Here is a 20402-nt window from a genome sequence, read left to right as displayed (position 1 = left end):
AGACCGGTCCATGAAAATATTGTTGGGCATAAACCGGTCCGTGGCGCAAAAAAGGTTGACGACCGCTGGTCTAGCAGACAGAGGTGATCTGTCAAAAGACCAGGAACGTGGTATAAAACCCTGATTAATGGGTTAGCAAAGTATGCTGAACTTCATGTCAGAGTTTACATTGTTGGAAGTAGCTGAAGATAGCTCTCACTTAAACTGGCTAGATCACCATGGTAACTGATGGTGGACACATAGCCTGGTTTAAAATTCACAGCTTATTTTATTTTTTCTGTCTTTCTGATCAAATGCTACATCAAAGGCCACCTTTTAGCATGTACAGATTCTTGAGTTAAAAAGCTTGAGTTAAAACAGACAGTTGCTAGGCTGACTGGGGTTTGGTTTGAACTTGTTTTAGAGTACATCTGTTAGGAAATTCATGATGCTATGGACGATACCTTGTCTTCAATTTATCTGTCATCTGTGGTCCATGACGTCTTGTTGCTCAGTAAAGGGTTGGTTGCAGTAGCTTAGGACTGCTAATGTATTGCAAACATATATGGGAATTCTATACCACTCTCCATGATGGTGCTCTCCACACTGCTCTCTCAAATGGCATGAAATGATGAGTAATGCTTCTGAAAAATTTAATTTATCATTATACTATTGCGGCTCTTGTAGTGATGGTGTAAAAAGCTATTTTGGTGAAGGATGCTGCATGTGAACGCACAATATTGAGTTTGGCTGCTACTTCAAATATGTCTCAAAGCCTAGTGCTGTCATACAGAGATGAGCTGCAGAAGTAACAGTTAAAAATTAAATAAAAGCTACTGCAATCTGTCTATAGCGATCAGAACGTATTGTATTGATCATATAAATCATTTTTATTCACATAATTGATACATGATATAACCACATTTTTTTCCCCCTTCTTTTTTGTATTTAAGAACATTTATAAAGTAACAAACCATTAGGCACGAATTTATGTTGTAATTTAAGTACCTGTTTGCATTTCAGATTAATTAGTATTAACTCCAAATCTTTGAATTACATTTAATCCGATGACCATCTAGTCTAATAACGTCTTCGTGCTTATTAATATAGGGTTGAAGCTTGAACGGTTTGGAAGCAAGACACAAAAAAAAATATTGTATAAATATTAATCAAACAATAAATGTCTTGGTATCCAGTTCTTGTAGAGACGGGCCAAAACTGCTGAGCTTCTTGCATTAAACCCTCAGCTTCATCATGCAGGATTTTGATGTACCTTACCCTTCGGTTTTTACTTTATCTCCTCAGAAATCATATTTTCCTTGCTTCATGGGTTGTTACAGTCTTCTGTGTTCTAAAAGGCTTTAAGTGCTCTGTGCAGACAATGTGCTCCTTTGTAAATACTGCACAGTCACTTGGTCACAAGAGGCTAGGTAGGAGAGCAGGAGACAGAAGTGTTAGATGAGGGCTGGAGGCTGATTTGAGCTGAAAATGAATGACCTTTCTTCCCAAATAGATGACATCACCCTCTGTGACTGTGATGCCAAAAGCGCAACACTGGGAGAGAGGGACAATCGATCAATGTGATTCTCTAGAGGTTGCCTCAGGACTGTAGTTCAAAATGCTTTGCTTGGTGGGATGGTGAAAGCTTATCAGTTAGTTTATCAAGTTTCTCTGTGAGCTGTAGTTTCTCCAGTGATTATTTGGATTGGAGTCCTTAAGCTTTGATGTAATGATTAGGATGCAAATTCTCCCTGTTGACTGGTCCAACTCGTTTACATCAGTGATGGCTGACTTGATATTACAAACAGCACTTAGTGTAACACAATTAAACAACATGCAAGAGGCACCATCAGCAAGACTTCTCTAAAATGTCTTTTTGTTTCTAATCCCAGTAGGCATGGGTAGAGATTGTAGACTGTTTGCCTGTTCAGTGTTAAGAATTGAACCTTTTAATTATAATTGTGTAACATAATGAGGATTTTTAAAAATATTTTTAATTGAAGAATTATCCGCTTTAAATTTCTCACCTCACTGCACAACAGTGATGATTTACGTTTATTATCTTTTTTCTTTTTTTTTAGAAATAATTTGGCCATGCCAGCTTATTTCATTTGTCATCTGTCTCTTGACTGCCTTTTAAAACTTTAATTTCACCACTTTTTTTGTTGCAAAGACATCCTTAAGCATTTTTTCAGTTTAACTTTTAAGTTCAGCTCAAACTAAGTGGACCAAAGGACACGTTTGTGCACTGTTTATGCAGAATATTTAATTAATTAAATATTATTATTAAATAATTATTATTAAATTATTAAATATAATTAATTCTGGTAATTAATTATTTAATTAATTATTTAATTAATTACCATTTTCGCGGTTGCAAAATTAATGTAATTAATTTTGCAACCGCGAAAATGGTCTTGAGCGGTTCTTGAAATTGGGAAACGCTCGCCTAGTCTGTACAAAGCAAGTGTCCTTAGGAGTCCGAAGCAAAATGAAGAGTTCTTTATTTTTACAGTCACCACGTGAGAGGACAGTGATGGAACTAACCGTGTAAATATGGTGTTCAGCAGACGTCTTACACTCCCAATTTATTTTGGTTATATAATTTTGTTTCAAATTGAATGTAACAGAAAACATCTGCACAGAGTCCCTGAGGTGTAGATTTAGGGAGATTTTCTCTGAGGGATTCTTACCTCATTTGTTGTGGTCAGTAAGCAATGTGCTTTAGAAGTGGGGAGGGTATCGTCAGTGGGCCAAATTAAATTCCTTCTAAAGTAACTGAGTCATGAGGTACACAAAGGAGGAATGGATTACCCACTTGTCAATGTACAGCAGTTATTTTACTGTACCAAAGTGTATTGAATTTTACTATAAATATTGATGTTACAGTTTATAAATGTGGTTTATAATGAGGATTTTCTAACCGACCCTCCTCACTCTTGTTTCCACACAGGCCGAGAGTCTAGATGGAGCACTCTGCGTGCCAGACATCAAGCTACACAGCAACCCTTCTGCATTCAATGTCTACTGCAACGTGCGGCACTGTGTGCTGGACTGGCAGCAAAGAGAGGCCTCCCTGGCGCTGGCCTCCAGGAGCTCAGTACAGAGCGGCGACTCAGACAGCGAGGAGGAGGAGGAGTACCGCGAACCAGCCGTGAAGCTGCCAAAGGTATAAGCAGGGAAGAGCAATATCAGCTGCTTATGTTGTTGGTAGCTGCACTTCCTACTAAAGCGAGCCAGCGTATTCTTTTGATGGATCTGTGAGATCCTTTAGGGCTTATCGTTTTTATTGTCATAATTGAGGTTTGTGTTACCAGTCCTTCGTAGTCCTCTGCATGCTGTGGGGCCCTGATCAGATGTAGTGGCATTGACTGTAAACATCCACTTCAAACCTTTTAGGGCATGTTCATCTGTTTATTGTAAAATATATAAAAGAAAGCAATTTAACTTGGAGTGCGTTGTTGAAACTGAAGGAAACTGTGTTCCTTTGGTGTATCTGCAGATCATTGGCATTGGCCTGTGTGGGGTTTTTGAGCTGATAAAAGAGACTCGGTTCTCTCACCCTCTGCTGTGCCTGCGTAGCCTGCAGGCCTTGCTGGACATGCTGCAGGGACAACAGCCTGAGGGCTTCCAGACTGAGCCACCTGATGTGTTAGGTAAAGCAGTATGTGTACTGTCTAATGCATTCTAATGTAATTAGCATATTGTATTTGAAGTATAAAATGCTTATTTTTATGTTGAATCTACCAAATATATAACGTTTGTCGTTATTACTTTGTTCAGCCATCTTTAGATATTACACTTTAATTGTTTCCTCAGATGGCCAACCTTCCAACCATTTGTTTTGCTTTGCCAGAGTCTCTTTTCCAGTTGTTGTTGGAGACCACGGTTCGGAGCACAGGACCCAATGACCCAACGGGACAGGCCATCACTGCGCTGTCCTGTGCCTGCCTCTTCAGTCTGGTGGTGGCCTGGGGAGACACGGGGAAGATCCTCCAGGCAGTTTCTGCCATTCTTACAAATAATGGCAGTCATGCCTGCCAGACAATACAGGTAAGCAAATAATTCAAACAAATTTGACTGATTGTACACGTGTGTCTTAACTCTTTTTACATGTCTACGATTTATTTTCAAAATCAAAGACAATGTAAGAAGAGTGTCAGTCCACTCTAGTCTTTGTACTTTTTTGTTATGTGCTTCTAGAACAAGTACCTTCTGAGATTTCACAATATTTTGTCATGATCATCTGTTTAAATCTCAGTCAAATGTCTTGGAAGTAGACATTTATGTGATCCTCTTTGGTTAAGCACAAGCTGGAATCCGTTGAATATGATCTTTTCAGTTTCTAAACATTTTCCACCAGAACATGTAACCCTTCTCTCATGTGCTCCATATTGGTAAACATGTTTTTGATTACCAAAGTGCATGCTGAAGTGGATAAAGTAACCTGGCTCCATGCGTTTCTCAGTGCAGGGAGACTCAGGGCAGTGTCTGGACAGAACAAATTGAGTTTTGGAAAATGTCAGGCTGCTCTGATCTCCGGTTTGATTATTTTACCCTGACTGCATTCTTCCGCCAATTAGTCGTTCTTCTGTTTTTCTGTCCATAGCTTGTCTTTTGCACTGTTTTTTTTTATTTCCTCTGCTCTATACCAAGCTGTTCTTTCGAATTCTTTGCCAAGTTGAACAGCAAGTGCTAATAAGTGGAAAGGGTTTGTGACTGAAAACATACTTCTCCTTTTCCTGCATTTGGATGATATTTCCACATGTGATTGAGGCATAGCGGGACTTGTAGGCTCACACATTTTATCCTATATAAACACTGGGCTGTGTTTGTTTTTGTTTTTTCCCCTTCTTTGCTTATCTTTTATGTATTAACTGGATTATGAATCATCACAATGGCAGGCAGGCTTTTTGAGAAATGTGGGTCTGCGCCTGTCTATGTTCTGTTTCTTTTTTTCTTTTGTGTTTGTTTGCTTTTGTGTTAACAGTAAGATCAGAAATATGTGTAATGGCTGCCATGGGAGATTGTGTGAAAATGCCACAGATAAAAAAATGTACAGGAAACTGCAAGTTTTCCTCCTTGTCTTCCTAAATCTCACCAGGTTCCCACCATACTGAACGCGTTACAGAGGAGTGTACAGGCTGTTCTGGTGGGAAAGATTCAGATCCAGGATTGGTTTGGAAATGGCATCAAACGTGCAGCCTTGATGAACAAGTGGGTCCTGAAGGAGGTGACCATTGATGAAGATGAGCGCTGCCTCCTGCAGACTGATGGTTCCTTCCTGTATTTGCTCTGCAAGGATGGACTCTACAAAGTGGGCTCTGGATACAGTGGCACTGTCAGGGTGCGTAGCAAGAGCTGCATATCAGCTTTGCGCAGTTATATTGCTTGAATTTTTCAAAAGCTTTCTGCAGCGTCATAAAATGACTTGGCTTCAAAAAACTTCAAAAAATCTTTTTTAAAATACCAAGTTTATGGAAAAAAATTTGTTTGGAGCAACATGGTTTTTCTTCCAACTTTGTTACGGCAGTGCTTTAAAAGTGAAAATTAAGATCATTTTCATTTAAATAAATCATCAAATAAACCTTTTTTGTTTTGTATGACTTTATTTAAGGCTTGTAACTGTTTGTTTTTGTCTTCTCGTGTGTATTCAATTCCTCACAGGGCCACGTGTACAACTCCACGTCTCGAATCAGAAACCGAAAGGAGAAAAGATCCTGGCTGGGCTTTGCTCAGGTGAGTAATGCAAATATTGACATGTACACATTTTTCTTACATTTTGTTGAATAAGAATAAAGAAAACGTTGAAATATGTGTATATGTGTACGTGTATGTACGTATTTATATACACGTGTATATATGGACGTATACACGTGTGTATATAAACACGATTGGAGCTAGTCATTGACTTCATTGATCATCTGTGTTTTGTCTTCAGGGGTATTTGTTGTATCGGGACACAAGTAACCACAGTATGTCGGCCCTGAAGATCAACCCTGAGACTCTGGAGCATGAGGGGACGGTTACAATGCCAGGTGATTTATTGACTTGTATTTAAACACCTCAATTAGGCATTAAATTTTCAGTGAACAAAATATCAGGTATATTAACCATCACATTGAATTTTGCAGGTCAGCATTCAGATGGACAGAACATCATCTTCACTGATGGAGAATACATTAACCAGATTGCAGCCTGCAAAGATGTAAGTTTAGTGTTCCTGCTAAAGCCCATCAGTATTCAGTATTACAGTAACACACTTCATCTTTTTTAGACTCTTAGAAGAATGTGGTGAACTTAAAAACTGAAATTTATTCAGTATGCAAAATCTATGTTTTTCCTGCATGTTTAACTAAACCCTGAAGAAGCTAGCTGTGCATCTGTACTGCTGAGTCTGCTGTAAACACAGGGGAGAGAGCTGGCTTTATTATGCACCCACTTCCTTTTTAATTCTAATGAAATTGTAGATTTGAATTTTGAATTAAGATAGTTGCAAATTTCTTCACATTAATATAAATCTATAGGCAAGGTAAAAGGCTTTCGGTGCAGGAAGCTATCTGGTTTCCATTTGTAGTTTGCTTATAGTCCATGGTCAATGGACAAATCGTGTTTGAACAGGCTTAGATTGTCCATTAACATGACAAGGCAGAGAGGCAGCGTATTTCGCCTAAATGCAGTTGTGAAATCATCTGTCAAACAATGATTTAGCTTTAAGCCTTTGAAATTTATCTGCTTTCATTAACGGTGACTGGCAGATAGAACAGGAAGTCTTGCCCTACTCATCTGATGACTACACAGGAAGCATCAAGAAACTTGCTGTTGACAACAGAAGCAACTGCTGGATTTATGGCCCTGCATTTATAGCCATTTGCATAGCTTTTAGGCTCTGCAGAAAGCAGGATTAAGGAATTCAGCCAATGCAGAGGCCAGCAGTGATGATGCTGTATGTAGGCTGACAGAAAATTAGTTGAAACATTTGCAAACGGAAAAACAGCAGCGTTCGCTATGGCGTGCGATCAGATATCAAGAATGCATTAAGAGAAGCATAAAAACGGTGGCTGCTGTGGACGGTATATGTTGTTTGGTCTGCTCTGCATAGCATCTATGGATTACCAGTGGAGTACCATGCTTGGACCTTGAAGTTCCCAGATTCAAAAAACAAGTCACTGACTCGCTCAGAGAAGCACTTCTTCCATTAGTACCTACTTGGATCGGCTCAGTGTGTTTTCCATTGCAATTGAGTACAACCTAAGTGTGTGGGGTCGTTATAACAACACGGCCAAGCATCCCGTGACATAATTTGTATGTGACATGAACGCTACAACAAAAGCGGACATCAAGGCAATGGTAGATGTGCTAATCAGTCTGGCGTCACATTTTCGGATCGCTTTCAGGTACTAAAATAGTACCTGGTACCAGATATTACCACTTAATGGAAAACCTTAAAACCTGTGTCAGTCCGTACCAAGCGCCCCAAGTAGGTACAAATGGAAAAAGGGCTATACAGAGAATTGTTTTGCTTCTCTTTTGAATTGTCAAACTTGAATTGAATGGGGAATTTTGGCCACTTCATACCAGCTGGTATGAATTCTCATAGTGACAAATCATTTTTACACGCACTTGTGCAATGACATCCTTACCTTCTTAACAGTGCTATCTGTTTAGTTTCCTTTTGTTAGTTAAAATGAGGTTAACTTTTCAACTTGACTGGACCAGTGAGGCATCTGTCCCTCCCTCACTCCAAAAAGACTCTCAGCTGATCACCAGCTGTGCCGTACAGGGGGTCCAGCTGTGTTTGTGTGTGTTGTGTATATGTGGGTGTGGCAGTGAGGCAAATGGCACCACATGTGGGTATTCTCTGGAGAGCTTAATCTCTCAAGCAGTTATCTGCATAAGCACTCTGTAATGTGAGTGGGGGAGGGGAGTCTCTGAAATCCATATATCTGCCATTGCAGCAAGGCTGTTTCTACACTAATTAAAGGGGGTGGAGTACCGCATGGGGCTCAGAAGCTATATGCATTTATAGTGATCAGCCATAGTGATAAACCACCTATAGTTGGAGTTTAATGATTTGAGGCCCATGTGCTCTGCTCTGTGGAAATTAAAGCACATTAGATGAGTCTGTCATTATCACCACGCAGTGAAAACCAGAATAGTCCCACGTCCCAGCATCCACCCCTCAGTTATATCCCTGTTATCTTATACTTATTTCCTCGAGGTCTTCCCATTTTTACTGTTTTCTTTTCTGTAAATTGTCACGGCCATAGTCATATGTCCTGCGCTCTGCCATGAATCAATGTGATCAATCAGCGTGTCACGCCCTACACCATGCTATTAATATTGTCACTGAAGGGGTTTTCAGTACTTCTCTCCACTAATTTATATATAAAACACAATTCTGAGTTGATTAATAAGTAGAACCTGTGAAGAATGGACAAGATTTTTTGTACCTAAAACTTTTTGTTTTCTGTTTGTAGTCCAAAATCTATTGACTTTATTTATGAGGGCTTTGGCTGCATACATGTAAACAGCTATCATGAAAAGCAAAAGAGTGATTGAATGTGCTTTAATATACACAATGATGAGCAGATGGAGACAGAAGCTTTGGGCTGGATGTCCACACTGAAAGCCCCCAAAATATTGTCCGTTATCCCCAGAGGCTAAGTCAGCAGACTAGCTAATAAGTTGTAATGAATGAGTAATTGATTCTTCATGCAGTTCATTAGTTAATCACTTTGGGTGTGACCCATTGTAATGATTGGAGCAGGGATGCATTTTCTTTAAACAGAAGTGTCTTTTGTTAAATGGGCCTGGACCATACGTGACACTGTTGCAATGTTGTGCCATGAAGCTAAGCTGTGTTCTTTCCTGCAGGACGGTTTTGTAGTACGGATCTATACTATGAGTTCAGACCCGGCCCTGCAGCAGGAACTGCAGCTTAAGCTGGCAAGGAAATGCCTGCACGCTTGTGGCATCTCTCTTTTTGACCTCGAGAAGGATCTGCACATCATCAGTAAGTGATGCAAAATACAGATAATATGTGTAATAAAGCTTCACATGCTTTTGTATACCTGCTGAAAGCATTCTGCAGTATACTTGTGTTTGCAAGGTTGCAAATGTATCAAAAATTTCTTACAACTTAATGGGATTTTTTTTTTTTTATTTAAATGGTGAACAGTACTTCCAATCCTGTCCCCTTGTGTTTTTGGCTCTAAATACTATGTTCTTCTCTCAGGCACAGGCTTTGATGAAGAGGCAGCGTTGCTTGGAGCAGGCAGGGAGTTTGCTCTGATGAAAACTGCCTCGGGAAAGGTGAGACTGGTGGCGTGTCTGAAATGTTTAACAAAAATGAATGTTGGAACAGCTTCAGCTGCTGAGCTTAAGAGCTTTTGTCTTGCCAATGACAGACCAGGCACTTTGAAGGGTGAAACTGTGGTGGGGGAAGGACTCAGTTGTGTTTCTGCTTGTTTGACTGCATTAAGCCCATCGTACAATTTAACATTCCTGCAGTTTATAACATCTGTACATAGTTAGCCTTAGTCAGATTTTCCAACATCAAGCTGCACAAAATCCTAATAAGACAGACCTTTATGTTTAGGAAATGTTTGCTAGCCCTCTTAGCTAAATTATCTTTAAATAATACAAAATTACAGAGTTGTTTTTATGTCTTAATGTCTGCCTTTTTTGTGCTGTCAGGACACAGCCTTTATTAGTGGTTATAGGCAGGCTGAGCTAAAAAGCTTCTGAACTGGCGTTCCTGTATTTCAGCCAGCTATGCAGTGAGTCTCGCCCTACAGTACAATGTCAGCAACTTCAGGGAGGCACAACAAGGCAGACTGGAAGAGAAGCTTCCTATAGTTTTTGAATTTATATAAGAGTAGAATCAACAGGTGTTATCAAAAATGTCGATACAAGTAATTAAGTGATCAGAGGTTTACAATACTCTCTTGTGTAATAAGATGAGAATGCTAACTATGAATGTGGTTTGGGGTGTGTGATTGTTTGTGCCTTTTTATTTTTTGTAGGTGTGGCACAGTGTGCTTCTCTTCTGCAGTAGATAGCAGTCTAGGGTAGTTGTGTGTTACACATTCCTTTGTCTGTGTAGAGACCTAAACTCACAACGCATTTTATCTGCATATTACCCAGAGTGGATGGGTACAATGGGAACAGATGAATTTTATCTATAAGAAAGTATAAGCATTTAACTCATGACCCAGATTGGGTATGCTTAATTCATGCTACTGTTCTCTCAAATGCTACTGGAGGTAGTGGAGTTGTTTCCAAAGTGAGTGCCGGATAATCTGAGTCATAAAAATTCTTTTGCATACCACACCAGACTTTGTACATATATGACTAAAAGCTCTTGTATTTGAATTGGCAGCATACACACAAACAAACTTTAGTATAAGAGCCTCAGACTAACATTTTGTAATCCTAAATTTTCTTTTAAAACCCAAACTGTTTTCAGTCTTTTTGCTTGTGTTTAAATGAGTCTCCTTGTGTTTTATTTTAGATCTACTATACAGGAAAATACCAGAGTCTGGGTATAAAACAGGGTGGCCCATCAGCAGGGAAATGGGTGGAATTGCCCGTTACGAAATCTCCGAAGATTGTCCAGTTCTCAGTCGGCCATGATGGTTCTCATGCGCTGCTAGTGGCTGAAGATGGAAGTGTATTCTTCACAGGGTCTGCCAGCAAAGGGGAAGATGGAGAATCTAGTGAGATGACTGTTTTCAAACATTCACTTTTTTAAAATCGGAATGAAAGCCAACTTGGCTGAGAAGCTAAATGTGATGTCTGTTGTGTTCTTTTTTTTCCAGCTAAAAGTCGTAGACAGCCCAAGCCGTACAAGCCCAAGAAGATGATCAAACTGGAGACCAAGACAGCCGTGTACACAGCATGCAACAATGGCAGCAGCAGCATTGTCACCAAGGATGGAGAACTCTACATGTTTGGCAAAGATGCTATATACAGTGACAGCACCTGTGAGTTGACAGAAACGGAGCATAGATATTTCAACATTTCCTTGTCTGGTCTAATCAACGCTCTACAATAATTAAAATTTGTGTCCAAAAGAATTGCTCATTCTCTAAAATCTTTATTTTCAATATTATTTTCCTCTCTACAGGTCAGGTGACAGACCTCAAAGGTCATTTTGTAACTCAGGTTGCCATGGGTAAGGCTCACACATGTGTTCTGACCAAAAACGGTGAAGTGTGGACGTTTGGGGTGAATAACAAAGGCCAGTGTGGTAGAGACACCGGAGCCATGAGCCAGGCAGGAAAAGGTGAGAAGATGGACAAACACACAGACAGATAAACATAATAAAATCACTCAATTTGAGTTTTCCACTTAAGTACTACTTTAAATTGTGATCGATCTGATGATTTTCTTTTTTTGTGGACATATCTGTTGTAGCATTTGGTGTTGAGAACATGGCCACAGCCATGGATGAGGACCTAGAGGATGAGTTGGAGGAGAAGGAAGAGAAGAGCATGATGTGCCAGCCAGGCATGCACAAGTGGAAATTGGACCAGTGCATGGTTTGCACAGTGTGTGGAGACTGCACTGGCTACGGTGCCAGTTGTGTCAGTAGTGGACGACCAGACAGAGTGCCGGGAGGGTAAGAGACTTATGTCAGGACAGCATCTGTGTTCTTAGGAACCAAAGAAAATACTCATGACTGATGGGATCTTTTTAACTGCATTAAAAAAAAAAAGTGATATGAATATCTGTTTTGTTTGTTTACTTTGAACCAGTATCTGTGGCTGTGGATCTGGAGAGTCTGGCTGCTCAGCGTGTGGCTGTTGCAAAGCCTGTGCCAGGGAGCTTGATGGTCAGGAGGCCAGGCAGAGAGGCATCTTTGACGCTGTGAAGGAGATGATTCCATTGGACCTGTTGTTAGGTATGCTAAATGATATCTTCCAGCATATTACTTAAAGCCCAGATTTTAATCGTGTTGGCGCAGTGACATATGCAAGGAGCTAGCCAAAGAACTGCCCATGCTATTTTGGTTCATGTGAGTGTAAAAGTGCAAAGGGAGTGGGCAATGAAATATTCAAGTAAGGATTTAAAAAAAAAAAAAAAAAAAAAGGACTCTCTGCGTGCCACATATCTCGTCGTTCTGAAATTGCTCTGCCAATCACAGTGAGAAATAAAGAAACGGTATTTCCAAGAAGTCCTTGAGTCATCTGCATGGTTTACACCTGCATTTGGGAGAGCAACAGTGGCACGCAGCATTGTTAAGCTGCAGGATATAACATTTCCCGCATAAACAGGAGAACACGAAGTTACATGGACTGCTGAGAGTAGAGGTATATGTGGTTATTCTGTGGCATCCAGTCGTGGTAAATACAGAGGATGGCGGTGCATAACAGCACTACCCTGTGGTCTGGCAGTTCTAAATTAGAGGCTGCAATTCTGTCAACATAACAGAAGTGAGTACACGCCTGTGCAGTGTTGCTAAAGTATCAAACGATTCACTTTGCAGTAAATGCTTTACAGTAAGGTTGTTCTTCCTTTTTTATGAAACAAAAGGTTCAACTTTTTAGAATGATGGCTTTTCACAGCTCTTTGCACAAAATTTCGGGAAAGAAAAATCTGCTCTTCAGAGACAAATAGTTTTAGCTGCTCTTTTCTAGAGTGGTTATGTTGCTCCATTTTTCTCTTTAAGACTCCCCAAAGGTGTTCTGTTGGATTCGAGTGAGGCGAGATGGTTTCTCAGCTCATAGTTTCTCCTCTTGTGTGGTTTTTGGCATTGTGCTTCGAATTGTTGTTATGCTGGAAGGGTTCTGGAGACCAGGTGCTATCTTGTCAGCCAGTATTTTAGTATATCCACAGGCATTTATGGTTGCCATCTATAAATGTTCTCTCCCCAAGACCTTTAGCTCTCATGCTGCCCCTTATTATCGCACTCCCACCTCACTGCTTCGCTGCTGGTCATTGCATTGACTGTTGTAGTTGTGGTCTTATTTAAGCTGAGCAGATTTATCTTGGTGTCATCTGACTGAAGAATGTGTGCTCTCAATAGACATCACATTTCTTTTCTCGTTCTTTAGCAAAGTTTAATCTTGTAGTTTTTTTTTTTTTTGCCAAATAGCAAGGAGCTTGTTGTTTTTATTTTTTCTCTACTTTGACACCATCCATAGAGCCTGGTGTTATGCAGTGTCCTCGCATTGTTCGTTTTCTCTCTTGATGACCAGAGTTACAATCCATAGTGTCCACTCTCAGTGGATGACCACTGCTTCTTCTCATTAGTGATACTATGGCTTTGGTTGAGCTGCAGTCTTCCTGTATTGTGCAGTAGCTTTATTTATTTATTTGTTTTTTTAATGCTTCTGGTTACTTTTTGAATAACAATGCAAACACAGATAAAGCCCATAAATCCCAAACTGAGAAAGATCCAGTGTTCACAGGTCTATGTATTTTGATGATTATGCAGTTGGGTTTAGTGGACATCACAAGTAGGGCTGTGCAATATGACCAAAATCTCATATCCCGATATAAGACATCTATCGTCCAGATAATGAAATAAATCATAAAATTTTAACATTTTCTGTAAATTCTGTGAGTCGAGTGTTTTAACAGATGCATGAAACTATACATTTTTAGTCATAAGTTGTAACGGCCGCCGTTTTCTTTGAGTATTTATTACACGGCGTGATGCGGGGAAAAGCCTGTTCTAACATTTGAGTCTAAGGTTTATTTTTTAGCACCTGACGGCTCTCTTTTACTTCTCATCCGTAAATAATCTGCTCTTTCACGTGATTCAGTTTATTTTGAAAAGTCTCAACAGGATCTTGAGCTTTATTGTGAAAGGTTTATGTGGAAAATAAACAAGCGGATGGCGGAGCCACGCGATGGTTTTACCATCATTGTTGCTAACGACAACGCATAAAAACAGTCGCTTGTCCGTCCGTATTGTGGTTATATTAAATATAAGAGAAAGAGAGAACTTTAAGAAATTAATATAGCCACTACAGTGACCATCAAAACGATGAAAAAATATTGCCGTAAACAGTTTTATTTCGCGACACCACGAAACAAACGATAGCGTAATATGAAACGATAGATGTTTTTATATCATAATATATATCGTTATATCGAACAGCCCTACTCACAAGTGTACTCAGTTTTGTTGTTGTTGTTGTTTCTACTTTAGGATCAGTATTAATAATAAAGCTGTTCCTTTTGGTTTTTAAGAGAGGAAGCACTCTGTTTGCCAACTTAGAAATAGTGCTATTTATAATTTGATATACATTTAAATAACTTGAGATTAAAGTGATTCATGTGTAGTCACTTCTGTTCTGTTCATTCTATATCCATAGTACCAAGTCTCAGCCATTTTAATAAGAAGGTGATCAAAGAGTACAAATCGGTCATAGATTAAAATGCAGGTAAATGGGAATCCTGCTTTAATCACATTCTCTCCAAATCTGTGCAAAGTATGAAATCAGATACATTGTCCATCATTAAACAACTCCCCATCTTAAAGGTCAGGGAAATGCAAAACAACTGGAGAGCTTCTTGCGCTGGTTGTTGCGCCTTCATGAAAATATGCTCTTCTTTTATCCTTTATGCTCTGTCCTTCATGCAGTATATCCATCTTGGCTTAAAAACCACCTGCATTGTTTACATTTCACTTAAAGCTGCAAAGACTGACAAATCATATGCATGTTAAAATCTTAATGCATATAGATGATGTGACCGTAGCAGCTATATGTTTAGCTGTACATACCTGAGAAAGATTGTCCAGGGCTTAATGTAAGCACTGTATGCTAAGCTTATGAAGGCATGGTGCTTATGCTACATGTCATAATGTTTGTTGCATTTGCTTGAATACATTGCGCACTTGTCACTCATGCTTGGTTATAATCCTTGTGTCGTGCAGAGTCGTTGCTTCTCCATCATGTCTCTCCATCATTCATTGATGTCTGTCTTGTTTTGTTCCGCCCTGCTTTGCCTTCCCTCCTCCTCCTGCATCCTGTCTGGGCTGGCTGTATCTGCGGCCTTTTTGTTTTCAGCTGTGCCTGTCCCTCCCCCTCCAGGAGTCAACATCGAGGAGCACATTCAGATCCGCCAGGAGGAGAAACGACAGAGGATCAATCGCCGGCATAGGTTGGAGGAGGGAAGAGGTATGATTCAGAGCTAGGGGACTAACTTTAATGAAGAAGTGTTTGTTTTGGGATGTAGAAAGGACACATTTCTGTGATAGACATTTCAAATAGGAGAGACTATGGAGATAGATGTAACAAATAGGCTTAACTGTATGTCCATCCTTTTTTTTTTTTTTTTTTTTAATGAATAAATAAATAAATAAATAATCACGTTTCAGGTTACTTACAGGTGCTGTTGTGAGCTTGGGTGTCGTGCCTTGGTGACTTCCCCCTTGCTTGTGTCTCTACTTTTATTTATTTATTTATTTATTTAATTTTTTACATTTTTTAGCATATGTGTATGGTTGTGGTGTAGTATTATCATGTGTTGTTTCCCATTTGTGAGCATTGTGCATGCATGTGAAAGTTTCTTTCTCCCCCAGGCCCCCTTGTTTTCCCCGGTCCCATTTTTATGAACCAGCGTGAGCAGGCCCTAGCCAGAATAAGACCCCTTCAGGCACTAAGGCATAAACGGGACAAGCACAAAGGTACTACGGTCTTCACTAACTCAACGGGTGCAGAGACACCCCTTTGACTTATCTCCCAATCTGGCTGTCCCGCCCACCTTCTCTCACTCTTTGAAGGCAGGACTCTTGTATCTTCACCAGGTCTCAAAGTTTTCATCCACGGAGTATGATGCAGTTAGTAAGACGAAGGTAGAAAGCTATGTCATTGCCTAACTGGATTTACCGTCACCCCCATAGCAAATAGATAAAACTACTGCATTACAAGCAGAGACACTGGGGAGAGTAAGCTTTGACAGTTGACAAGTCTGACACATTTTAAATGTGAAACATTTCGTGGAAATGGCTTAGATGTGTCATCTTAACATTAAGCCTTGTTTGGACACTCATTGTTTGGACACTCAAGTTTTGAAATTGTTAAGACATTGATCAAATCAGTAGAATATGGCCATATATTTGTAGGTTTTTTTGTGGGTTTTTAAATTTTTCTTTTTTGAATAAAACATCACTTTTCTTTGGAAAAACTACTGGTGGATATGAAGATGGATCCTTGCTTCCCCCCCCCCCCCCCCCCCTCGTCTAACCAGCATAATCCTGGAGGACAGAGAACATAATACAATGTGATTGTTAAATACCTGTTGAACCCCCCCCCCCTTTTTTTTTTTTAAAGAAAAATGTCATTTGGCTACAAAAATGTCAAATATATCACTTTGTGTGCAGATGTAAAGCAAAAAATTATGATGATATGTGCCATCTAAAGACATAAGAAGCATAACTTGTCCCACTGGCTCTAATCACTCAGTGGTTTATTAGTCTGTTTTGCTTTGATGTTTGATGTGCATTTGTAAGTGTAGGTCATTTAGGTTGCATCTAATATGCATTTTTCTTCATGGTTTTCACAGGCATTATGGTAGTGCCTGGTTTTGACCTCCAAAACTGCTTTCATGTGCTTAAGATGTCATTTTAGAAGCACTCTGTTTATTCTCTAATATTAAGTGTAGTGACAATGAACTAATTTCTTAACCCCTCTAATTTTGGCACCATGAGCCAGTCAATATTTATTTTGGTCCAAATAAACAAGAATCCAGAATATATTCTCAGTCACTGTATTCACTGTAATGCATGGCACTCCTCTATCCCAACCTCCTTCTCTCACACACCACAGCTGTGACCTTCTGCAGTGCTCAGGGTAAACCAGACTTCCTGTTAACTCATAAGAGACACAAAAACCCTCTATTTTTTTTTTTTCTTCAAAACTGTTGGCAAGCTATAACAGAACTGGTTATCAAAAGCCTTTTTTATGACAGTGTGTCACTCCTTGCTATTGTTTTTTTTTTTCTTTTCTCCTTTTGTTTTTTTTAAGACCTCTTTTCCCTCCAGCTCTGTTTTTTCGAGGATTGTGCAGAGGCTTCCACCTCAGCGGTCTAAAGCTGCTACTAAACTTCACTCTCTGTTCTGTGCTCAAATGTGCTGACTTCAGTGTTTGCCTTATAGATGGTAGCAGTGAGCGTGGGGAGAAGGATGCTAGCAAAATTACAACCTACCCCCCGGGGGCTGTGAGATTTGACTGTGAACTGCGAGCAGTTCAGGTCAGCTGTGGTTTTCACCACTCAGGTGGGTGCTTTTCCCTCATAGCAATCACTAGGTTAGATTTGCCTTGATAATTATAGAAGTTGTTTAAAGCAACTAGTAAGAGTACAGTAATATTAAAGTAATAATGTGACAGTCGTCATGTTGGTTTACAGTGGTGCTTATGGAGAATGGAGATGTCTACACGTTTGGGTATGGTCAGCACGGGCAGCTCGGACATGGGGATGTCAACTCCAGGTATTCTTGTCAGATGACCTTTTTTTCTTTAATATGATAGATGTATGTTCAAGTAAAAGTAATTATTTGTTAGCCATAGAATAGTTTCTGTAATTATCCCTGTATATTGTAGTATTATTTAAACATTAAATAATTATAGCAGAACAGACGAATGTCATGGGTATTAAGTATGGGTATTAACTGCAGTTTTGTGGACACACAAATTCATTTAATTTTTTCCCTGCTAGGGGCTCTCCAACTCTGGTGCAGGCTCTTCCTGGTCCGAGTGTGCAGGTGACAGCAGGCAGTAACCACACAGCTGTTCTCCTCGTGGATGGGCAGGTCTTCACATTTGGCAGCTTCTCGGTGGGTAAACAGAATCTATTGCAATTCTACCGTAATGCAAAAGTAATCTTTTAAATGTAACAAATGTAACCTTTGTTTTAATCTGTCACGATTGCTTTTGCAAGGGCTGCAGATTTCTTTTGCACTTTGTTTCTGAAACTTAACACTCTCCTTGCTTTTTCAGAAAGGGCAACTTGGTCGGCCGATCCTGGACATGCCCTACTGGAATGCCAAGCCATCTCCTATGCCCAATATCGGTGCCAAATATGGACGAAAAGCTACATGGATCGGAGCCAGTGGGGACCAGACATTCTTGCGAATCGATGAGGCACTTATCAACTCCCATGTCCTAGCTACTTCAGAGATCTTTGCCAGCAAACACATCATTGGCCTCGTGCCCTCCTCTGTGTCTGAGCCACCACCATTTAAATGCTTGCTTATCAACAAAATGGATGGAAGCTGCAGAACCTTCAATGACTCTGAGCAGGAGGACCTGCAAGGATTTGGCCTGTGTCTGGACCCAGTGTATGATGTTATATGGAGGTCAGTGTGAGGTCTATGCTTATGTTAACCAAGGGATAAGCTGGATTCCATCTCAACTCTTTGTTGCACTTTCATTAGTGCAGAAATATTTCTAAATCCTTGCATGTTTAATCCCTGTCATTATTTCCTCCTGCTTCTAGGTTCTTGCCAGCCACCAGAGAGATGTGGTGTTACAATGCAGTGATAGCTGATGCCAGGATGCCCTCTGCAACAGATCTGCAGGCTCGCTGTAGCATCCTTAGTCCAGAGCTTGCATTACCGTCAGGATCACAAGCAACCACCACTCGCTCTCATGGAGCCCTACACATCCTTGGTAATCCTTTACACTAGGCATTTACAGTGTCAAATTGCTTATGGGCCTTATGATCTTTTTGTAATTACCTTTTATTAAATCATTGACTTAACTTCTCTAATGGGGCTTTAGCTTAGTCTATGTAGCTCCCGGGTGTTTCAAGTTTTGGCTGCTGTTCATTCAATATTATCCAATGTGATAGACTGGTTGTTAACAAGTTGGATTTAATTTTATGCTTTTATAGAAATGTTATTCTGTATATAACTGTAGGAATCCCATTAGGATGTTAAGTTATTTTTCTGGCTTTTTGTTTTTCCTTCTTTTTATGAGTGAACTCTTATTGTTAGTTTTTCATGGGAGACTGTAGTATCACCTTTTAATCAGTTCAAGAGAAAACTGATTTGACCTCAGTCAAACAAATGATGTGATTGCAAGAATGCTATGACCACTTCTGTTTGTCATTTATTAGTAAGATAAATTATGCTGTTTTTTCCACTTAGGTTGCTTGGATACACTGGCTGCCATGCAGGAACTGAAAATGGGTGTAGCCAGCGCTGAGGAAGAAACCCAGGCCGTGATGAAGGTCTACTCTAAGGAGGACTACAGTGTTGTGAACCGCTTTGAGAGTTAGTTCTTGTTCATAAGTAATGACTGAAAGAGACAGGACTTGCACTGAGTGATTGAATTGATCTCATCAATATATCAAACTAGGCAGCTGCTTAATCTGTAACATTCAGTGAGAAAAAATGCCGTGGAAACTAAGTGATCATCTTTGTGACCTTCATAACCTGACTGTTCCCTTATGCGATGTTGCAGGTCACGGTGGTGGTTGGGGTTACTCGGCCCACTCTGTGGAGGCCATCCGTTTCTGTGCCGACGCAGACATCCTGCTGGGTGGGCTGGGCCTGTTCGGGGGACGAGGGGAGTACACTGCGAAAATCAAGGTGTGCAGTCCCTTAAAATATTTTTACAAAAAATTGCTTTAATTGCATGGATGTGCAAGTTTTTGAAAACCATAAGACAAAACAAGGTTATGTAGGATTTTGAAATTAATACCATAGGTGCATCTTATAGGGGTCTAAGGGTTAGTACGGGCAGATTTTTTTTTTTTTCATTTATATAATATATTAATCAGTTTCTGTTGTTGTGCAGCTGTTTGAGCTTGGCCCCGATGGTGGTGACCATGAGACAGACGGTGATCTGCTGGCTGAGACTGATGTACTCGCTTATGACTGTGCTGCCAGGTACAGTTAATGTATTTGTGTGTATTTTTTGAAAGTGGTTTTAGCACTTAGTCTTGTGGCCATTTCAGTAAAGAAAATGTTGCAGAATCATTTTAAATGGCTTTAACTGATGGTGATCTTATTTTTAGGGAGAAATATGCAATGATGTTTGATGAGCCGGTGCTGCTGCAGCTTGGCTGGTGGTATGTGGCATGGGCCCGAGTGTCTGGTCCCAGCAGTGACTGCGGCTCCCATGGGCAGGCTACCATCACCACTGATGATGGGTAAAACTGATTTATAGTCATCATGATAAATCAGTAGAGCTGATGGTTTATTTTTCTATTTGTTACATTCTTTTACATTGCACATGTTGATTTTTCATGTGTCATGATTTGTGTTTTTCCTCCCATTTAGTGTTGTCTTTCAGTTCAAAAGCTCAAAGAAGTCAAATAATGGCACAGATGTCAACGCAGGTCAGATACCTCAGCTGCTTTATAGGCAAGTACTCTCATTTTGTTAAAAGTGGTGCAAGTTTTTGGGGGGTGTGATTTATTTTTTGGTGCCTGTCCAATAAATAAGCTTTATTCTCTTT

General features: G+C 40.0%; 1 protein-coding gene across 20 annotated transcripts in view; it reads left to right on the top strand.

The window, feature by feature from the left end:
- Nucleotides 1–20402, top strand: part of mycbp2 (MYC binding protein 2) — a 61730-nt gene that overhangs the window by 7362 nt on the left and 33966 nt on the right. For 16 of the 20 annotated variants that reach the window (XM_085134482.1, XM_085134486.1, XM_085134485.1 and 13 more), the window contains exons 3-28: nt 2933–3148; nt 3482–3635; nt 3836–4032; nt 5084–5326; nt 5647–5718; nt 5921–6017; nt 6114–6187; nt 8857–8995; nt 9218–9294; nt 10496–10700; nt 10803–10967; nt 11111–11269; nt 11401–11605; nt 11742–11887; nt 15006–15116; nt 15521–15625; nt 17096–17215; nt 17347–17428; nt 17656–17773; nt 17937–18295; nt 18436–18608; nt 19088–19213; nt 19404–19531; nt 19740–19831; nt 19960–20094; nt 20225–20308. In XM_085134482.1, the coding sequence (XP_084990608.1) occupies nt 2933–3148; nt 3482–3635; nt 3836–4032; nt 5084–5326; nt 5647–5718; nt 5921–6017; nt 6114–6187; nt 8857–8995; nt 9218–9294; nt 10496–10700; nt 10803–10967; nt 11111–11269; nt 11401–11605; nt 11742–11887; nt 15006–15116; nt 15521–15625; nt 17096–17215; nt 17347–17428; nt 17656–17773; nt 17937–18295; nt 18436–18608; nt 19088–19213; nt 19404–19531; nt 19740–19831; nt 19960–20094; nt 20225–20308 (3782 nt within the window). The remainder of the gene's footprint in view (nt 1–2932; nt 3149–3481; nt 3636–3835; nt 4033–5083; nt 5327–5646; nt 5719–5920; nt 6018–6113; nt 6188–8856; nt 8996–9217; nt 9295–10495; nt 10701–10802; nt 10968–11110; nt 11270–11400; nt 11606–11741; nt 11888–15005; nt 15117–15520; nt 15626–17095; nt 17216–17346; nt 17429–17655; nt 17774–17936; nt 18296–18435; nt 18609–19087; nt 19214–19403; nt 19532–19739; nt 19832–19959; nt 20095–20224; nt 20309–20402) is intronic. The other 4 variants (XM_085134483.1, XM_085134499.1, XM_085134490.1 and 1 more) reach the window with 3 other exon arrangements.

The sequence above is a fragment of the Neolamprologus multifasciatus genome, chromosome 16 (assembly GCF_963576455.1).
Source record: "Neolamprologus multifasciatus chromosome 16, fNeoMul1.2, whole genome shotgun sequence".
Taxonomy (NCBI): domain Eukaryota; kingdom Metazoa; phylum Chordata; class Actinopteri; order Cichliformes; family Cichlidae; genus Neolamprologus; species Neolamprologus multifasciatus.
Note: the sequence above shows the minus strand (reverse complement) of the source record. Positions and strands in the feature narration are given on the sequence as shown.